This window comes from Macrotis lagotis, chromosome 1 (genome assembly GCF_037893015.1).
Source record: "Macrotis lagotis isolate mMagLag1 chromosome 1, bilby.v1.9.chrom.fasta, whole genome shotgun sequence".
NCBI classification, from domain to species: Eukaryota; Metazoa; Chordata; class Mammalia; order Peramelemorphia; family Peramelidae; genus Macrotis; species Macrotis lagotis.
The window spans coordinates 706,460,952-706,477,419 of record NC_133658.1 but is presented as its reverse complement, the minus strand read 5'-3'; the positions used below and the strand labels follow the sequence as shown (position 1 = coordinate 706,477,419).

Below are 16,468 nucleotides of genomic sequence, written 5' to 3'. Positions count from 1 at the left end.
CAAAGCAGACTGGATATGAGACATGTATTAGATGAAATCCTATTATCACTACTAGATCTAACTGTTTGAGACCAAATGGCAAAAGCACTAGCTTGATGCAAGAACTACTTTATGCGTGTTGTAACTTTCATGTGTCCCATTTATTATTATTTACTCTGAAATAATTCATTTACTGTTCTCACAGGCAGGCAGGCATTTCTCTAGTATACTACAGATTCAAAATTTTTTTTCTTCTCAAGAACATTAAAAGTCCTTCACTGTCAGCCTTTATATTCCATCTATCCTTTAATACTTCTGGCCCCTTGTCAGAGGTGTTAGAGATATATCTTTTTTATTCATTAACTTTGAGCTAGCCACAGGTTTAAGAAAATCAGAATAAAGGAAGTGTGATACATCACAGCATAAGTCACCACCTTTGGGGTAAGTGCTTCTTTCATCCATCCAGATTTGGCAGGGTGAATTTTGTGGCAATTAAGATTAATGTGACAAAGGGGTTCTAATTTTACCATGCCTGCTTTCCCCAGTGTCATGTGTGTTGTAAAATTCATATGAGAATATGTATTATTAAGATTTTTATGATTCTTAAGACAAAAAGGATATGAAAGAGACTGGGGCCTTTAATTTAATTTTCAAATCTGGATAAAATAATAACTTTTTTAATGCTTCCAACTGCCCAAGATTTTTGGGTTTCTATCTTGGTGAAAGTATGCTCTTATTTTTCTCCTATACCAAGAATCGGCAGTTGTTATTTAGTCATAGAAACACTCCCTCTCTTTAGGTGTGCAGTTTATTCTTTCTTCATTTTTGTTTTTTTTTTTAAGAGTTGTTTTTCTCTAAAAATTGGCAACTACTTTTTCTTTTGAATCATTTTACTCTAACTCAATTAATGATGATTGTCTATAGAATGCAAATATTTATTGGTGAAATTCTAAACTCCAGATATAACAGTATGCCTAGGATAAAGCCTTTTAGAAGAAAAGACATAGGCTTAAATAGATGTGTAAAGTACTACAATCCCTGAAAACACTTCTGGGAAATTTAGATAGATGTTCTGCCTGGATGCCATTCCATCAATAATCAATGAGTCAGGGTATGATATTTCTTAGATGAAAATTTTACTCTAGCTACACATTTCTTCTAAATCAAATTTTCTTTCAGAGTCCTTAACTTGTGATCGACCTTCTTTTGATCATTATTAATTTACCCACTTCCAAAACGACCCATTACAACAATGGCCATTTAATGGGATTACCCACCTCAACGGGAACAGCTGCTGTCTGAACATGTGTATACTGAGGAATATAGGCTCCTTGCATAGCTGTTGTGGCAGGCATGTACTGAAAGGAAGAAAGAGTAAAGTTTGGGTATGAAATCTACTGGGACATTCGGAGCCCCTGGGACATTCTGAGATCTGAAATAAAGCCCTCTGGGAGAAGTGTTCCCAAAGTCTTGCTCTTCCAAAAATTAAAAGGTGATGTAGAAAGCTGAAGTGTATATTTCCTAATATTAGACTTGGTTAAACAAAAACTAAAATTCTATCCTTAGTAGAAATTCCTATGTAGAAACTACTTCTGGGAAACCTATTATAGCAGGGGTGAGGAACCTTTTTTCTGACAAGGGTCATTTGGATATTTATAACATCATTCATGAACTATAGTTGGTCAAAAATTTAAGTAATTCACTCCTAAAAAGCTTCTAGATCTATTGAATTTTGAATTCCACCTTCAATTGACTTGGTAATGCCAGATCAATATGGCAAGCCAGAAGTTCCCCATCCCTGCATTATAGGTTTTACTTCCTCCCTAATTCTGTATCACTAGCATGTAATGATAGAGATTCCTCCCCTAACCAATGATCTCCCTAATCCTTTTGGAAGCCCCTAAGATAGTGCTATGGCAAACACTTGTGCTAATTAAGACATGAACATTAAATAACTTCCTAAGTTCTTTCATAGGTCTGTATGGAACAGGTCTCTGAAACTTTGTTTCTGACTCTTGGGCTTTTCAAATTTTATTTCCTCAAAAGCAAGAATGACTTTCTCTTTTATCCACATCAGTCCTAGTTGGGAAGGACAGAGGGGAAGTGTGTGTGGTCCATGCTTCAGAAGAAGCCATAACCCTACTATTTACTGGTTCTGAAGCTGGAAATGGAAAAATCCTGGACCCCTTTCCCTTTAAATCCCATCCAGGTTTGTGGTAGCTTGAATCACTCTTCTTTGAAAACTGTCTTTGATTTCTAGTTAAGAAGGACCTCCTGGGGCAGCTAGGTAGCACAGTGGATAGAGTACCAGCCCTGGAGTCAGGAGTACCTGGGTTCAAATCTGGCCTCAGACACTTAATAATTACCTAGCTGTGTGGCCTTGGGCAAGTCACTTAACCCCATTGCCTTGGGGAAAAAAAAACACCAAAAAAAAACCAAAACCCCAAAAACAAACCCAAGAAAGATCTCCTTTTAGAATCTAACCATCCCTTGAACTCTGATGTAATGCCAAGCCTATCAAGGTGAATGTCAATGAAAACTAGTCTTCTCCCTTCTTTCTTCCTTTGTTTAGGAAGCTATTTGGTGCCTGTCCCAAGTCCTGAGTCCTTGTTGTTTAAGAGAACTGACTGGGTCTCCCAAAGAATGGGGAAATGAGATGCCACTAAAAATCCTAATTCTTTAGACTCTCCTATTCCTCGAAAAGGAAAAAAAACAATTAAGTGGATAAGAGGGAGTTTCCAGTCTTCTTTTCTGGGCATCATCATTATTTTTTGATAGTGAAATTAGATAAAGAGCAAATATGGATCCCTTTACTTCCTACTCAACAGGGTTGCAAAGGTAAAAGTATTCGTTCACAAGTTCTATATTTTGCTAAAGGAAAAATATCCAGGATTGACTTCAATTCATTCAGTCAACAAATATTTATTGAGTGCCTATTATGTGCAAAGTGCTGTGGGAGATACAAAGATGGGCTAGGATAGGATCCCTGCTCTCAAGGAGCTTACAATCTAGTGGGGTGTGGGCAGGGGAATACAGGCTGCAGGAAGTGATTCTTTGTGGGCCCAGCCCTCATTAGCCTATACACAGCATTATATTAAGTTTCCACCTACTGTTCCAGTATTGCCTAGTGAAAGATGACTCATCTGTTGGGCCAGGGGGCTGATCATTGATGTAGGCTGTAGTGACATAGTATGGTCCATGGAGGGAGTTAACACAGCACCCTAGATGAGGAGAAAGACAGAAGCAACAACAACAACAACAAAAAAAGATCTGAATGATGGGTAAGCATTTGTAAACATCTTTTGCATTACACAGAGGAGCCTCCTTTATTTGTTGGAGGAGTAGACAAGACAGCAATACAAGTGTTTGGGGCAGTCGAAAAACTTTTCTTCTTGTTTCATGAATTCAAGGCTAGTTTTCAGTTTTCTTTGAAAACATCAGTTGAAGTTTTTTCAGTAGCAATCACCTGGCACATAGACACTGGCAGAAAGCCAACTCTTCTTAGGGTCAGAAAATATCACCTCCTATTCCCTTTCTTCTATTGCTCAATTAAAGGATGCTGGTTCTTATACACTAGATACTCTGAACTTAAAAGAAAAAAAAAGTTTGAAATAGATATTTTCATCTTCTTGAATGGCAAAGAAACCTGAAGTTCAGTATCTTATAAAGGAGTAGAGTAATAAAATTTTCCTCTGCATTTTATGCTCACCTAAAATACCAGAACTTGCTTATGTATACAGATAAAACAGTATACAACAAATCATATTGAAAGACTGTACAAGTCAGAAAATGACAGATTGTAATCATCCTTCCTCCCTCCTTTGCTGTATTTCAGATTTGCTAACAGGCCATCATCATATTGCATTAGCTATAAACATTTAAATGTGTATTTGATGATAGAAGATTTTCTGGTACTTTAGTTGATCCTTAAGATCCTCAAGAATAAATAAGATGGGAAAAGTGGGCTTGTTTCCTTAAAAATGAACCTTCTCCCTAATTTCTCTAAAACCTGACCTGAGCACAGCAGGTAAGTACATATTCCCTATTTCTCTAAAATTACCAAAAAGTTGAAAAGTAGTAGTTATGGGTAATGTGAACCTTAACATATACTTTAAGGGCAGTTTTTCCCTCCTGTTTTTTTTCTCAAGAGAAAAAAGGAAAAAAAAAAAAGAAAAAATATAGAGGAACAAAACGCCTGTGACTAGTTTAAATGGAAATAATTCTGAAGCACAGGATATGCTGAAGGAATTTCCTGTTCTGGTTTCTCATTTAGCTGGACAATTGATAAAAGCTGCTGAATCAGGAAATCCCAAACTCAAAAAGTAGGCCCTTTAAAAAACTTTTTGTAGATGGCAAAAGGCTCCAAGAACCTCTTACAGCATCCTTTGCTAGGCACTATCTCTGTAAAATTGCTTGTGTTTCTTAGGTCATATTTCTGCTCTTAATCATATTAAGAACTCCCTAGCTACTGGCTGCCTTTGTATTATAGTGTTCCATACTCAGCAGATATCTGAAAAATGATTTTTATACTATATTAAACATATATCATTCTCTCCAAATATGGTTTTCATTTACTAAAAAAAGTTGCTTCTGTTAGCAACTTATCAAAGCAAAGGTTAAGTGATGTGGCTGATATTTCCTTTTATTTTGATTTGATGATATTTCCATTTATTTTGGATATTTATATATTCAAAAACTGCTTTAAGCATTCATTATAATAAGAGCTGTTACATCTGATATAACAGTAAACATATGCAAGTATAAGCTTTATAGGTATTCAAAATAAATTTTGCTATTCAAATAAGCTTAGCTGAGAAAAAGAGTAGAATAAAGTATGATTTTCTTAAATGTTAAACCTCATATAATATTTTTATAAAGAGGGACTTTAATTTCACTCATCTCTTTTATAAAAAATCAAGTTGAGGCATGACAAGTATGTATTATAGAACATCATTACTTTTCATTTTATGTAAATACATTTTCCAGAATCCAATATTGTCCATGTATAATAATTTAGCTAAGAATATGTTAAAGAAATAAAAAAGGAAAACTTACAGGGTGCTGCAAGATATATGGTTGAGGCTGCATCCATGAAGGACTCTGCACCTACAAAAGAAAAAAAAGCATTTAAAAAAAACCCAAAATGTCACATCTACTGATTTTGGCTGATACTTGACTCATCTAGTATTTTTAAAAAATAAAAACAGATACTAAAGAAAAATACTGAACTAATGTTATCAGTTAATTGCAGAACTATTCTTGAAATGATTTTTAAAAAAATTTTCCATTTAGAAACCATGAAAGTATTTCAATATTTCCTTTTTACATATAGACTATGTATTTATATTTTCATATAGACTATAAAATTTTATTTCTTGTACTGATTTTGTTCACTTTATCCTTCCTGAGTTAACAGCTACAACACTGACTTTGAACTCACTACAGCAAGAAGGCTCAAGCTATCAGGACAATTTAAAGTATGGTTCATGGAAAAGCTAGGTCCTGAAATTATGTCACTAAGTGATTTCACCCTTGTCTTCCCATCCCAGTCAAGATAGGTACTCAACATTATCTTCTTCTCCATAACGTAACATTTAATGAACATCAGTCCTAATTAAGTCAGAGAAGAAAATCACAAAATTCTTTAGGGTACTACTGCTTTTCTGCATTCATTCATTTTTTATTCATTCAAAAACAGCTGTTGAGTATCCATATGCAAGACATTGATTTCTAGATTATCTGATGATAATTTTGAGACTTCTATTTGTTATTTTTATTTTGAATGTTTAACACGATTTTTGTGAAGAATTGATGACTGTAAAAGCACAATGATCATCCCCCCACATCTGATTAAATTGATATTTTAATACTTAACAACCAACGCATTACATTACAAGTATGTATGCTTTGATAAAAATAGTGGATGCCAAATTCCCTGAGGAATGCTTCTGAAATCACCTCTAATTAGCAATGATTTCTAATCACTAAGAAACTAACAATATATACTTAAAGAAAGAAATTAAGCTTTGATATATAGCTCTTCAGATTTATGATCAAGGCTCGGATTGTGCAAATACAAGAAGTTTCTAGTTTGACCTCTAAATTAGACAAGCGAATCATAGAATTTGAGCTAAAGGAGTTTTTTAAGGTCATCAATTCCAGATTTACAGAGACACTCAATGATTTGCTCAGTCACTTGACTAGTGTCAGGTCAAATTTGAATCCAACTCTTGACTTGACATCCAGTGTTTTATCGACTGTTCCACACTGCTTCTATCTGTCATGAAAAATCAAAACCAAGCAATCCCCTCTTGATTCCAAAGGCTCCCTTGATTATATACATGTTCAAATTGCTTCTAAGCTTTTTTCTTAAGAATAAACCCCTTCAGTAGCCCACTCCACTCTCATTACCTAAAATTAGAAGGTCTATGAATGGTTGTGGGCAAAGTGTTTTGAGATTAACTTTGTAATGAGGCCCTAAGATTCATTTGCTCTGTCTTCTTTTTCCAGCTAAGGCTGATTAAAGTTAAGTGCTTCTGGCTTATTAACATTAAGTTATCTGGAATGGAGCCTTTCCCCCATTAGGGTACTGGTGGTGTCTCCTTGATGCCAATTTCTCAAATCCAGTTGCTGTTCATGTTAGTTTGATGGGAAAAGCCCTAATCTGACAGGAATTGCTTGTAATTGCAGAACCTTCACTGTTGTAGATCATCCAGAGGCTAATAGTTACAGGAGCTAATTTGGGCCAGATCCTTGCATTTTTACTATGGTTTAGCGAATTGAGAGAATCAGCAGGCTGCCAAGTCAAGGGCTACAATATCAAATCCTTGTTCAATATCAAATGTCTGCTCAAATTCAGACAACAAATTCAAATTAATCTTTTAATTCTTTGCTCCCTAATTTTTCTACATATAAAATGGGAAATAATAACTAGAATTTCTGTTCAATTCAGATTATGATATGAACTATTAAGAAAGATCTAATTTTACTGCATTTTCTAGATGCCAACTGAAAATTGTGCTTTAGAGAAGAACAAAATGCTGGAATAAAATAATACATAGGGTAACAGTCATAGAAATCATTTTTTGCTAATCAATTCTATTATTGACAATATTTTACTCTTTTGTTCCATGAAATTATCTGGTGAGCAAAATGCATATGCCAAAATGCACTTTTACAACAAAGACAAAGATGTAGGAAGATTCTTTAATAGTTCTAAATGCTGTCAATAGGAATGATCTACACTCCTGCATATTATTTCATTTATTTGAGAATTAGTTCTATGACATATGCAATAAACATGCAAATAAACCATAAACATTCTTATCTCTATTTGCAGTGATGTTTTTAAAATAATAAACCTTCTGAGTAGAGGAGAAAAAAGTTTCAGAGATAGATTTGGGTATATAATTATCAGAAAAATCATCTAAGTACAGTGTTTCTTCATAATTCTCAATAGGTCTTATAAAAACGAGTCAAGAGTAGTTAATATAGAGTTCATAGTTGAATTCAATTCAATAATCACTTATTGATTGCCTTCAGCATGTGAAGGAAATTGAAATACCAGTATAGGTATTCGAATTGATGCATTCATGTCTTCCTTCCATCATTCTATAACAAGAATATTAAACTTACTTACAAAATCACATGCTAGATATGGGGGGAGATAAATAATAAAGTTTTTCTCTTATGCATTTATCATATTCTGTTTTGTATTATGATTGTTATGTAAGTTTTTTATTTCTACTATTAGACCATAAACTCCTTGGGAACAAACAAAGTGCTATGAGAAGTCCAGAGGAAATAATGAGATGGCTTCTTGGAAGGGGCAATATTTGAGCTAAGTTTTGAAGTAGAGAAGAACATTCCAGGAATAGGGGGCTGCAAAAGCAAAAAACAAACAAACAAACTAAAAAAAAAGAATTGGACATGTTTAGAGTATGATGAATAGTCCAGGTTGGCTAAAGTGAACAGTACATGAAGAGAAGTAGTGTGAGATAAGCCTCCAAAGCTGGACTGGAAACAACATGACTTGAATGCAAAACCAAGAAGCTTGAACTTGTTTGGAACTAGGGGACTAGTGAAGATTTTTGAGAAGAGAAATGATGTGAATAGAACTGTATATTTAGAAGATTATTATGATAGTTTATAGGATGGATTGAACAATGGAAGAAAGGTAGGGATGTAACTGAGAATTATTACACATAAACTGATGGACTTAAAATACTAGACAGACAAGGAAATAGTTATGGGGAAGGCAAAGTTAACTCAGAGGTTAAGAGGATAGGTAACTAAAAGAATAATGGTACTATTAAATTTAAGTAAAAAAGTCAGAAAGAAAATAAAGTTTTTGAGGAAAAAGAGGTTTGGTTTCAGACATGTTCCATTTCAGTTTATCAGACATCCAACATATGATATGTAATAGGTCTTTGGAAATGCAAGGCAAGGTGCCTTATGGGGGGGCGGTAGGGGGGGAAGAGGCGGTGAGAGGGCGGAGAGGAAAAAAAGAGAAAGGGAGAGAGACAGATCACTGGAGGTTGAAAATTAAAGACAAGATAATAGAAGAAATGGATAAGGAATAAGATGTGGTGAGGAGACAGTAAGACTTAGAATAATGGGGATTCACAACATTCAGAAGACACAGGAAACAAAAACAATCAGCTTAGAAAAGTGGAAGTTAGAAAAATAAAAGGGGAGTCAGAAGAAGAGCGTGGTGTCATGGAAGTCAGAAGATTATAGGGAAAAAATAAGGTGATCATAACTATCATTTATCGAGTGCTTTAAGGTCTATAAAACACTTTTCATTTATTATCTCATTTGATCTCACAACAATCCTGGAAGGTATGGATTATTGCTATCCCTACTGAAGATGGGGAAGTGAAGTTGAGAAAATTTAAATGACTTGCCACTCATGATTAGTGTCTGAAATTCAAACTCTGTCTCTAGGTCTAGCACTATAATGACCATGTCACCTAATTGCATGGGATATTTGATAATGTGAAATACTGAAGAGAAATTAAGAAGGATAAAATCTAAGAAAAGAACAATGGACTGTGACCCTGCAGTGATTGGTGATTGAAAGAAATCAACTCCAACAAAGAGATGGACAGAAGGGAGACTGCAAAGGATTGTGGAGCTGCTGGGTAGTAAGAAAATGAAGACAGAGACTACAGACTTCTCATTTAAGAAATCTGACAGTGAAAGAGAATAGGATGGTAATTAATTAAGATAGGTGGATAACAAGGTTGATTATGGGTTTTTTGCTTTTAGTATGGGGGTACTTAGCACAGTTGTAGTCAGTGGGGAAGGATACAGAAGATAAGAAGAGATTGAAGATTCAAGAAAAAAAAAAGGGAGGATAAATTTAACAAGGTCCTGGTGAAGGTGGGAAGTGATGGAATAAAGTTTTAAAAATAACTCTAGTGAATGCATTAGTTTTGGAAAAGAAGGACATGTCTTTCCCTCAGCCAGGAGGTGAAAAGGTGGATAAAAATTCAGAATTTTTAAAAAATTCAATTCGATTTTATGTTCAGTTTCATATTCTCTCACTCTCGCCCCCCCAATCCATTGAGAAAGCAAGAAAAACAAAAATCCATCAAAAATATGCATAGTAATGTATATATCTTTCTGGAGATGGGTAATGCATTTCATCATGAGTATTTTGTTGTTTATGCTGTTGATCAGATATTCTAAGTCTTTTATATTAAAATATTGTTACTGGTAACCTGATTCTGCTTGCTTCCCTTTGCACTGATTCATGTAGGTCTTTCCAAGCTTCTTGAAAACTGTTTCTTTCATCATTTCTTCTTTCTTTCTTTTTTTATTTTTGCAAGACAGTGGTATTAAGTGACTTGCCAAGGCCACACAGCAAGGTAATTTATTAACTGTCTAAGGCTGGATTTGAACTCAGGTCCTCCTGACTCCAAAGCCAGTGCCCTAACCACAGCACCAACCTAGCTGCCCCTCTTCATCATTTCTTACAGTATTTAGTATTCTATGACATTCATATATATCATAACTTATTCAGTTATTCTCTAAATGATGGGAACCCTTTTAATTTCCAATTCTTTGCCAAGATACAGAACATTCTAAGTCAGGAAAAAGGGATTGGAAGGATCTGAAGTTAGATGGCTTGGAACTTTTTAGTAAAATAGGTGATCTATATGGGAATTAGGGTTGGGACTTTAAGAATAAGGAAAGCTATTATTTTATTTTATTTTTCCTCGGTTGCATGCAAAAACAAGTTCCAACATTCACTTTTAAAACCTTGGGTTCTGACTTCTCTCCCTTCCTCCCACCTCTTTCCTTCCCCTCATTCAAAAAACAAGTCATTTGATATAGGTTAAAAATGTGCAGTCATGAAAAATATTACCACAATAGTCATGTTGTAAAAGTAAATATGACTCCCCTCCCCCAACAAAAAAGAAACCTCAAGAAAAATAAAGTTTGAAAAAAGTATGCTTCAGTCTGTTTTCAGACTCCATCAGCTCTGATTTGGGATGGATAATATTCTTTATCATAAGTTTTTAGATTTCTCTTGGGTCACAATGTTGCTGAGAAAAGGTAAATCATTCACAGCTGATCAGCCTACAACATTGCTATTACTTTGTATATAGTACATTTCCCACTGCAGCTACTCATGCAAGTTTTTTACTGAGAGCATCCTGTTCAGCATTTTTTATAACAATAGCATTTCATCTTCATCACATACCAGTTTGTTCAGCCATTCCTCAACTGATGGACATCCCTTCAATTTTCAGTCCACCAAAATACCAGCCACCAGAAAAGAACTGCTATAAATATCCTTATACATATAGGCTTTTCCTTCCTTTATTCCATCTCTTCTGGAATAAAGACCTGGTAGTGGCATTGTTAGGTCAAAGGGTAAGCATGGTTTTATAGCCCTTTGGCAAAGTTCCAAATTGCTCTACAGAATTACTGAATCCTTTCAAAAGTCCTGAAAGGAGAGTTTTTAAAAAAGACATTGTGAATAAATTTAGCAAAACAGATATGATGAGACGTGAATAAAAAAGATTATTGAATAAAAGTGAAGCCCAGAAGGGGTTAAACAGCACATAATTTATCTAGTAATTTATACTAGATGAAGTCACATGACTTTAACTTTAATAAGAATTCTAGGTTGAGTAAAGTGTTAAGAGAAACCACAAGAGAATGACAAACTAGAAATAACCATAAAGGAAGAAGGGTTTAAAGTCACAGTGAAGATAAAGACCAGGTTCAGTCAAAGGACAGAAAAAGCAGGAAAAGCAAATATGATCAGAGAAGGGAATTTCACAGCTCAAGATTTGGGGATGAAGAAGAATTGAGAGATATGATCTAAGGTGTGGCCTTACCAGTAAATGCTGAAAACTTAGTAATGAAGTTAATAGGAATTGAGGAAATCAAAGAATTATGAGATCCAGACATGGGAAGGGCCCTTAGCATTTCTATTAAAATTACCAAGGATGATGATGAATTTGGGATAGAGATTAAGAAAAAATATCAATCAAGTGCTAAAAAGTCCTAAAGCGTTTCTTAGGACATGACTATGCTGAAAGAGAGGGCAGAAATATGATGGGAAGAGTTTCAAAAAAGAAATAAATGATGTCAGGAAGTGGTAGAAAGAATACAGGGAGCTAGGAGAGTAGAAAAAAGGTTACTATTGGACAGGTGTGCTAGCAACATGCTGCATCTTGGAAAATTATTGGGGCAGTGTTCCCAACACAGGGTATAATGAAGCCCTGCAATAGGATGGGAATTGCCCAGGGGGCCCTCAAATAAAAGATTCTCTGATATTCTGCCTTCAACTTCTTCAGTCAGTGGAGAGACAGAGCATTAAGCACAGAGAATACTGAAGAAGTAGGGCTTTCAGAGTTGATATGACCTTATTGGAACATGACTATCTGGAGACGAATTATGAGATGACCGCCTTGATATTCCTCCTTAAATGGAAGATCTGGAAGGAGCTCTCCACTCAGAGTGAGGGAGGAGACCCAGAGGCAGGGTACCAGATGTTCCCCTCCACAGATGTGGACCACCTGTCTTCCAGGACAATTTTTATTGTTTAAAAAGTTACCTTCCTGATACAACTGGTCTGCTGCTGCACTTTCCTGATGGCCCATAAGCCTACTCAAAAACCCTTCTCAAATCCACTTCTAGAATATTCCATTCTGAACAAACTACCTCCAGTTTCATACATAAGACAGATAATATCAATCATATATTGTACTTCCAAAATGCTAACAGTAAAACCATACATTAGAACAAAGAAAGGAAAACAGTATAAAAGTAGAAGAAATTCTTTGAATATCATAAGTCCATTAAAGGCATATTTTAATATTTTAGTCTATTTCTAAATAAGGTTTTTAAGACACAGCCTTTTTTTTTTTATTACTTTTACATTTAGCAATGACTAACAAAGACACATAAATTCTACCCCTTTAATCCTTTCACTAGCTCATTAAAAAGGGGAGAAAGCAACAATGCCATGTAGCAAGGAAGGATGGTTGTTCTTGAATTGATTCACTTTAAGAAAAATATGGCATATGTGAAAGTAAGGGTTGAATAGTACTGCAGATAGTTCTGATCCCTTACTAGACTTAAAACTTCTATTATTCAAAGGATAACTAAGCACACATTTTCTACAATCTCCTAATGACAAGTCATGCCTGGTAATCATTCTGTTACAAAATAGAAGCAATGCATTCTGAATAAAATACCTTCTTTTTGGTCTAGAAATGTGGTTTCATCAATCTAGAGAGCTCCCTGTTTGAGGAAAATCTCTGTATACCAAGGAAGAGCATCAAATGTTGACTAGCTTATAATCTTAAAAAGTTTCCTGGGAACCTTGAGAAGTTAAAATGTACAGCGTCATACAACCAGGATCTGTCAGAGGAAAGGAATTCTTGATTCCAAAGTCACATCCTTCTATCACTGTGACACATATATAAATAATATATATGATATATATATATGTACACATACACACACACACACACATTCATATACATATTACTAGAGACAATTTTGCTATGTAAAAAATAATGACATTATAATTGACCAGAATTTTAAAGACATATAAAAACCAACGTAGCAATGAATTTTATTCCTTAAGTCAATGTGATATTTGTGAAGCCAGAAAGTACAAACCTGGTATGTAGAAACAGGAGAAGCTATATAAGGTGTAATAGATGTTTGAGTGATCATTCGATTTGTAGCAATACTGTAAGGTGAAGGATAAAATCTAGAAAAAATGGAAAAGCTCTTGTTAGGTAAATAAATGCTCTACATTTTTCTCATTTACTAGGGAAAACTCTCTAGAGTTCTCCTCCCCTCATCTTTCCTGTTAAAGCAGTAATTTTAAGCCTGAGGTATTGAATTTATTTTTTAAAAAAATTACAATGGTATTTCAATATAAATGGTTACACACACACACACACACACACACTCACACAAATTTCAGAGAAGGAATTCATAGGTTTTATCATACACTAAATGGGTTCATTAACAAAAAATATTAAGAACTTCTGTCTTAAAATATCATGAATGTAATTTTAAATACATACCCATTTTGTAAAGCAGCTGTAGTTGGATCATAAGTAAGTGTCATTCCAGCCTATAGTGAAAATAAAATATGGAAGAATAGAATAATGCCGTATTCTATTTCTTAAAATCTTAAAATGTAATACATATATTATTCAATATGATTAGGATAAAAGAAATGACTATTTAGTAGATTTAATTATTTAGGTTTAATATTTTCTTACATTAGAATATAAGCTTTTTGAGGTCAGGACCAATTTTTATCTTTGACTTTATATACCTGTCAACAGAGTAGGTGGCCAATAAGAAATCCTTATTTTGATTTAACCAGACTTGTAATTTAATTGAAATTCCCCAATGAGGAAACATCTTCAAATTGTACAGATCTACACATAATCTTGAATTGATAGCAACCTATGCAACCTTCTGCCTTGCTATGGATCAGAAAAACATTAGAAGTCAGAGTTGAGACTTTTTATTCTTCTATTTCTTAATCTATGATTCTGTGATCCAAGTTTATCTCACTTTGATCCCAGTTATTTAGCCAAGATGCCATGCTGCTTCTCAGAACAAATCAATACTAAGAAAAAATAATTATAATAGAATTATGCCAGAGTTTCTGAATGATCACTTCCCTTTCTTTCTGATTACTAGTCTTTTTAAAAATCCTTCCATCTCCAAATCTATGAATGTTATCATTTTTGCATCCTCCCTTTGAAATTTTTTAGTGGTCTTCCAGTTCATTCTCATTTTGTAGATAAAGAAACTGAGGCATAGAGTGACTAATTACTTGCTAGGGGAGTCATAAGCTAGGAAGGATCTGAAAAGGGATTTGAATTCATGTTTTCTTAGTTCAGTGCCCAATCTGCTGGATCTTTCTTCATCTCAGTATATAACACAAAGTTACAGATATATTAAAATTTTTATCATATAGGTAAATAATTATTCCCAAATATTCTTGGCAGGGGACCTTTCAATCATAAATGCATTTTTGAATTGTCTAGTCCAACTTTTGATTAGTGTTAAAAGGCATCACCTCTAAAAAATACATGTTATTTACTCAGAGAAGCTAAGTACTAGTCTTTAAATGCGCTTTATGGAACCCAAAGACTCCAGTCAATTCTTTATTCTCATTTTACCTGATTTGTGGATTCATGTAGCTGTCATCCAATAACATTATACAGTTGGACAATTTTAAGATAAGATACAGTCTAAGATACAAACCATATCTGTACCAATGGCAGTCATTCAGAAAGTGATGTGTTGCCAGGATAAAAAAGCCTGGTTTCCTTAAGCAGTCATTTCTACACATAAGCCCTGAAGTTTCAGCGAAAACTCACCTCGCCTTCCCTGTGCCACGCTCTCCCATTCTGTATATATTTGTTCTGATTCTGTCGCTTCTTCTGTCCACCATCTGCAAACTTGCACAATAAAGGTTCTGCAGGAGCTAAGGAAATGGGGAAAGCAAACTCTAAAATCAAAATTCTATACCAGTGCCTGAATGGAATATGAAAAATTAATGGGTTTTCTTTTTTGGGGGGGAGGGGGCTAGGTGTGGGAGTGAAGAATGAAATCATTTATCAATGAAAAATACATTATAAAACAATACTATTCCTGGACTATGAGATAACAACTCAAAGTCTCAAAAAGGTCATAAAATTTGAGTATGAAGGGGGTCATACTAGGGGCCATCTAATATAGCCCCTTCATTCCACAGAGGAGGAGTCTGAGGATCAAGGAAATCACAAGCAGTTTCCCCAAGGTCAAAACAAATAGCAAGCCTCTTAAGTGGGATTTGAGGTCAGAAGGAGAAAATTTACTATTGTATTACTTTGAGATATGTGAATAGGATTAATTAGTATTTCCCCTGCTCACATCCACTGCAGGGGATCGAATACTGGGCCTGGAGTTAGGAAGGCCTAAGTTCAAATTCAACCTCAGACATTTCCCAGCTATGTGGATTGTCACTATCACTATTTGCCTCAGTTTCCTCAACTGTAAACTGGGGATAACAACAGCCACCTACCTCCCATATTGTTGTAAGGGTCAAATGAGATAAAATTTATGAAGTACCAGACACATAGTAGGTTCTTAATAAATGCTGCTACTTCTATGTTTATAACTGTTTTTCCATAGCCATGAAGATAGTAGTTGATTCCTGAATGCTCTGTCTCTTTCTGTGTATTTCTAATTAGTACATTGAGGGGAATCACATGCTTCTTCTGTCTGGTTCCCACATTCTGTGCTTTGTCTCCTAGAGTAACATGATTACTACTTTCATGTGCTGTTTCAAAGTCAAATAACCATAAAGAGAAAAATATTACTTGCGGAAAATTTACTCCTTTCCCCTTTGTCTCTTATTATCCTAATTTATTCCCTATTTTGTATCATTGCTAGTGCTCAGCCTCTACCCACCCACTAATCATAGGGTGGAAGCTGTGGTATGACCTGCCTTAGAATATTACCCTGCCAACACACACAGACACACACAGACATATACACAGACACAGATGGACACACACACACACACACACACACACAAACACACCACACACACACACTCTCACACTCTCTCCAAACCCAAAAACAACTAGAAAAATAAAAACCACCCAACCTCAAAGAACCTGTAATTCCTTCCCTATGAGCTGTTCGAGCTGTTGTGTGACACTCCTTTCTCTTTTAATCAGTCGGCAACACCCTTATGGGGCATGTTGGGATGTGAACCTGAGGTAGTTTCTGAATGAGAACTGCACTCGTAGCATGGGGAGGCGAGTATAAATCATAACCTTAGATGTTTGGCAAGAATATCAGCATAGTCATTCACTCTCTTTTTGACAAAAGGGCTCTTTGTTTCTCTCCTGTCTCCACTCCCCTAAGCTTTCCAGCCTAAGGAATGCCCATTTAAAGACAACCTGGGTGTGGTGGAAGATGGGAATTGGGCCAAAAC

General features: G+C 35.1%; 1 protein-coding gene across 4 annotated transcripts in view; it reads right to left on the bottom strand.

Annotated features, from left to right (window-relative positions):
• The window catches only part of RBMS1 (RNA binding motif single stranded interacting protein 1), a 257,733-nt gene that overhangs the window by 16,101 nt on the left and 225,164 nt on the right, over positions 1 to 16,468 (bottom strand). For 3 of the 4 annotated variants that reach the window (XM_074215867.1, XM_074215866.1, XM_074215868.1), the window contains exons 7-12: positions 14,862 to 14,968; positions 13,545 to 13,594; positions 13,129 to 13,222; positions 5,035 to 5,085; positions 3,090 to 3,200; positions 1,257 to 1,337 (exon numbers count right to left, since the gene is read on the bottom strand). In XM_074215867.1, coding sequence (XP_074071968.1) covers positions 1,257 to 1,337; positions 3,090 to 3,200; positions 5,035 to 5,085; positions 13,129 to 13,222; positions 13,545 to 13,594; positions 14,862 to 14,968 — 494 coding nt within the window. Of the gene's footprint in view, positions 1,338 to 3,089; positions 3,201 to 5,034; positions 5,086 to 13,128; positions 13,223 to 13,544; positions 13,595 to 14,861; positions 14,969 to 16,468 lie in introns of all 4 variants that reach the window. The other variant, XM_074215870.1, reaches the window with a different exon arrangement.